The sequence below is a fragment of the Triticum dicoccoides genome, unplaced genomic scaffold, assembly GCF_002162155.2.
Source record: "Triticum dicoccoides isolate Atlit2015 ecotype Zavitan unplaced genomic scaffold, WEW_v2.0 scaffold27027, whole genome shotgun sequence".
Classification (NCBI taxonomy): Eukaryota; Viridiplantae; Streptophyta; class Magnoliopsida; order Poales; family Poaceae; genus Triticum; species Triticum dicoccoides.
This window is the reverse complement of record NW_021259130.1, coordinates 10-4799: the sequence shown is the minus strand read 5'-3', so window position 1 is coordinate 4799 and position 4790 is coordinate 10. Positions and strand designations below refer to the sequence as shown.

The 4790-nt window shown below is 42.9% G+C and overlaps 1 protein-coding gene across 1 annotated transcript; it reads left to right on the top strand.

Annotated features, from left to right (window-relative positions):
* Positions 1 to 654: 654 nt before the first annotated feature.
* LOC119345717 (wall-associated receptor kinase 2-like) lies at positions 655 to 4329 on the top strand. The gene is made up of 3 exons (XM_037615650.1): positions 655 to 1552; positions 1783 to 1944; positions 3154 to 4329. Exons 1-3 carry the CDS (start codon positions 655 to 657, stop codon positions 4137 to 4139), a joined length of 2046 nt encoding a protein of 681 aa, XP_037471547.1. The 3' UTR covers positions 4140 to 4329.
* Positions 4330 to 4790: the final 461 nt, after the last annotated feature.

The following is a 4790-nucleotide window of genomic DNA, read 5'->3' as shown; positions in this document are numbered from 1 at the left end:
TGGGCACAATCATTTAATATAGCGCGATATAGCTTCGCTATAGCTGAAAGTGTTCTTGTGAGCCCAAGTTCACATGCACCCCTTGCTACAATGAAATCCAAAAAAAATCTAAAAATTCAAAAAAAATATGATTTTTTTTACCAACAAACATTGATGTTTTTTCATATGTGTGCAAAATATCGTGACACAATGGCTTTCATGCAGGTCTCAATAAAATTTAAGGCTTCCAAAACTGTTTTTATTTAGCATGATTGCATTTATTGATTTTGGCGAGACCTCCACAAATGCCATTCCATCACGAAAGTTGGCACGCATGTGAAATACTTATAAATGTTTGTTGCCAAAAAATTAATATTGTTATTTTTTTCAGCTTTACTGCATAGCAAAAGGTGCATGTGAGCTGGAGCTCACATACTTCATGTCCTGCTATACCGGACTTTAAGGGCTGCGCTGTTTTCGTCCTTGGCTGTAATCGATATTACTCCCTCCGTTCTGTAATGTAAGATCGTTTTGCAAGCTCTTATTAACCATTGTTTCACTGGAGATGAGGCTGGGATGACGCATCCTTTTAGAAGGCTGGCAGGCTGTAAATGAGTGCTCGCTCGCTTCTTATAAAGCGGTGACTTACCGGAAACCAACATACATACGGTCAGCATGGAGCATATGTGGACGCCATTGATCATGCTGCAGCTGCTCCTAGCGGCAGCTGTAACAGCAGCCACCACCGCGACGACTCCTGGGTGCCGTCCGAGCTGCGGTGGCGTGGACATCCCCTACCCTTTCGGCATCGGCGTCGGCTGCTTCCGCAAGGGGTTTGAGATCGAGTGCATCAACAACGGCCCTGTGCTCGCCGGTACGTCTCTCCGGGTGGTTAAGCTGACCTTGGATCCAGACCAGTCGCAGGTGATGCTCCCCATGGGGTGGCAGTGCTATAACGCCTCCGACCCAGGTGACACCAACAGCAACTGGGACTATGGAGAGACGACGATGAACAAGGACGGCGTGTACCGCATCTCCAACACCCACAACATGCTCGTCGTCGTCGGCTGCAACACCTTGGGCTTCACGGCGAGCAAGAGGACCGAGGGCGGCACTGCTAACTACGCCTACTACACCGGGTGCATGTCCTACTGCAACAACTCGGCTAGCGCGCAGGACGGCCTATGTGATGGCGTAGGGTGCTGCCGCGTCAACATCCCGCCGGGGCTCACCGACAACTACTTCAACTTCCGGGAGTTCGACCACTCCAGCATGATGGACTACAGCCCGTGCGACTACGCCTTCCTCGCTGACAGGAACAACTACACATTCCGCCGGTCCCACCTCAAGATGGACACAAAACGGTCCTCGCCGGTGTGGCTGGACTGGGCCATTCGCGGCAACAGCTCCATCTCCGGTGACATACCGTCGTGCAAGCAAGCGGCCAAGACCGACCAGTATGCCTGTGTCAGCGCTCATAGCGACTGCGTCGACTCCATCAACGGGCCTGGGTACAACTGCAAATGCTCCAATGGCTACGAGGGCGACGCCTACTTGCCCAATGGATGCACTAGTAAGAGGCCCTGCTTAATTAGTACTTCCTCAGCTTCAAAATACTTGATGTTCTATTTTTCTTTCCTACATCATACATATTAATTTGTTTAAATTCATTATAAAGTATATTTCCATGTTATATGCAGTTGATTGATGTTGTACATACTGATATAGAGATGCTTGAAAACTTCAAATATTTAAATGTCCCTAAATAATTTTCATTTTTGAATTTGCGGCCGGGACACACAGATATAGATGAATGTGCAGATCCGGCCAAATATCCTTGCTACGGTGTATGCACGGACACCCAAGGATCGTACGACTGCAACTGTCGTCTAGGTTTTCGAAGCCATGACCCAAGAACCGAACGATGTACTGAAAAGTTCCCACTTGCCGCACAGGTTTCCATAGGTAATGAACATCATACTCTTCTTTTTGCTGAGTAATTAACATCATACTCCTACCACACATGTATGTATTAATTCCATCGCATTTGATGATTAAATTGTATAAATTGATCCCCCTCGGTAGCCCAAGCTTACCTATACATACAAACTAGTTAAAGTATGCTAAAACATCTTATTTCTCAAATATGTAGTTTGTATAGTTCGAGACTGTAGGTGAAGTGTCATGAATTCAACTGAAATTCAACAACTTGACAATGAGCATAAAATACAACGACTCTAAATTGATCTCTCTCAGTTGCCTGGAATGATTTTTTTCAAGGATGCATAAATGCATATTTCCACAATCGCTCTGCTGGATCATCTTTTTTACATTAGAGTGATGCTCCACTAATTATTTTATATTTTTTGATAACTTTTAAACCGCTAAAGACATATTAAGCCTTAACAAGTAACGTGGTAAGCTATGACAGACACAATTTTACCTATATATTCTATAACCGTTCTCCAAGTAATCTGAACTGCAGCACAGAGACGCCAAACGGTAGTAGTGGAAGTTTTGAATTTCTCGTGTTTGGTACTATTTTTTCGAGATAATTTTCAATTTTTTTCTGGGAATTATGTGTAAGATAGAGACCTTCATTTATTACTTTGTAGAAACATTTTTTTCATTGGGAAATGCTATTTGATGATAAAATGTTGTGTTACTTCATTTGTCTCTCTCCTTTTTAATTACGTATCACATCTTTTTTTGCATATGTCGCATGCATGTTACTACGGCATGTGTTACTCACTATGAATAGTCTAAATAGGTCCAAGAGCCCTACTGTCCTTCCCCCTTAAGTTTATTCAAGTGAGAGGCAATGTGATCAGTCCACACCTATGGGGGGCTTTACATATGGGAGGGTACCTTCACAAATGACCAAGGCTACTGATGGTGTTGGTAGGTGTGAGTGATAGAATGATAAGTGTAGATCCGAGTCCGTGAAGACTAGCCAAATGTGAGGGTGTCCACAGTCCATGCTACACAACTCCTCTTCATCCATGCATTAGTGTGTATTTGGTTGGTTGTGCCTTATTTAGACTTGGACCCGTTTGATTCTTGCCTTCTTGCTTCACTTGTTGACCATGACAATTTTCTTGGAATTTTGCTGACCACTATGGATTTTCTTTTATGGCAAACTACATAGCTAAGGTTTTATTCTTTCCCATGTAGGTGCAATAAGTGGCATTCTGGTCTTGGCACTTATAATATTCATTTATGTTCTTCGCAAAGAGAGGCGGGAGGCTAGGGACTTTTACCGAAAGAATGGTGGTCTTACATTAAAGGATGCTGCAAATATTAAGATTTTCAAAAAGGGGGAGCTCAAAGCAATTTTAAAGAGTCAAAATTTAATTGGAAAAGGTGCCTTTGGTGAAGTTTACAAGGGTGATATTGATGGAGCTCTAGTTGCGATAAAGAAACCAATTGGTGATAATGTGCATGAGAACAAGCAATTTCCAAATGAAGTCATTATCCAGTCTCAAGTCATGCATAGGAACATTGTAAGGCTTAGAGGTTGTTGCCTTGAAGTGGATACCCCCATGCTAGTGTACGAATTCATCTCCAATGGAAGTTTGGAAGACTTTCTTCACAAGGATAAAAGCAAGCTTCTCAACTTGGACGTACGTCTAAGTATTCTTCAAGAATCAGCACATGGTCTATCTTATATGCACTCACAAACCCACACCAAAATCTTGCATGGTGATGTTAAACCAGCAAACATTCTCTTGGATGAAAAGTTTACGCCGAAGATCTCAGATTTTGGCATATCAAGGTTGATTGCAAAAGACAAGGAACAGACTGCCAACATCATAGGTGACATGACTTATATGGATCCAGTGTACCTAAAGACAGGCCGATTGACCGACAGAAGTGATGTCTATAGTTTTGGGGTTGTCATTTTAGAACTCATTAGCAGGAAGAAGGCCACTCACTCTGACAATAATAGCTTAGTGGGCAGCTTCCAAGAGTGTCATCAAAGAGGGGAGAAAGCCCTGAAGTTGTTTGATCCAGAAATTGCAACAACAGGCAATTTCGAAATTCTTGACAAGCTAGCAAAGATTGCTATGGAGTGTCTTCATCTTGATGTGGATCAAAGACCATCAATGACAGATGTTGCAGAGCGCCTTCTCATACTGCATAGGTCCCGTAAGCTGTAGGTTGGTTTCCTGGTCGGATTTAAGTTTCAATAGCATGTATGTTAGTTCCGTCGAATAAGAAACATAACTATAGAAGTGCATACTTTGTTGTTTTTGATGTTCAATCACAATTTGTACTACTGTACTAGTGAGTATCTGTCTGTTTCATGTGAGCAAATGTACGTATTGATTTAAAACTCTTCCAATTCAAAACCCTTCCGATTCCATGAAGACCTGATTACGAGTGCGTGTGGGTTCCGTGATATCTTGTGTGTTCTCCTTAGGATAAGTTAGGTCTACACGAGGTAATAGATACTCCCTCCGTAAACTAATATAAGAGCATTTAGATCACTACTGGAAATACAAAACACCCTCTCCTCATCCGATTCATTGGAGCTAAGATGTCATTCGGAGGAGACGACACCACACTCGCAATGATCATTCTTTGGCTCCTTCTGTCGACTTCTTATGTCGAGGTTGGTACAGCAACTGTCGAGGAGTTATTAAGGTCTGACCAAGAAGACAAAAGCTGAACATGCTTGCTAGCCTGGCTTCAGAGCTTGGAGCGACAACAGGATGTTGGCAACTGCACGCATGACAGGGATCACGGCCATGATTTTATTCTATATTATACCTTAATTTGCTGGCTCCGGCCGACACATGACAACAAAC

Bases quoted from the DNA above. Each gene is read 5' to 3' on its own strand.
- LOC119345717 (XM_037615650.1), top strand. From the start codon at position 655: ATGGAGCATATGTGGACGCCATTGATCATGCTGCAGCTGCTCCTAGCG. The intron at 1,553-1,782 runs GTAAGAGGCCCT...CGGGACACACAG, and splicing joins CTTGCCCAATGGATGCACTA to ATATAGATGAATGTGCAGAT. The intron at 1,945-3,153 runs GTAATGAACATC...TTTCCCATGTAG, and splicing joins TGCCGCACAGGTTTCCATAG to GTGCAATAAGTGGCATTCTG.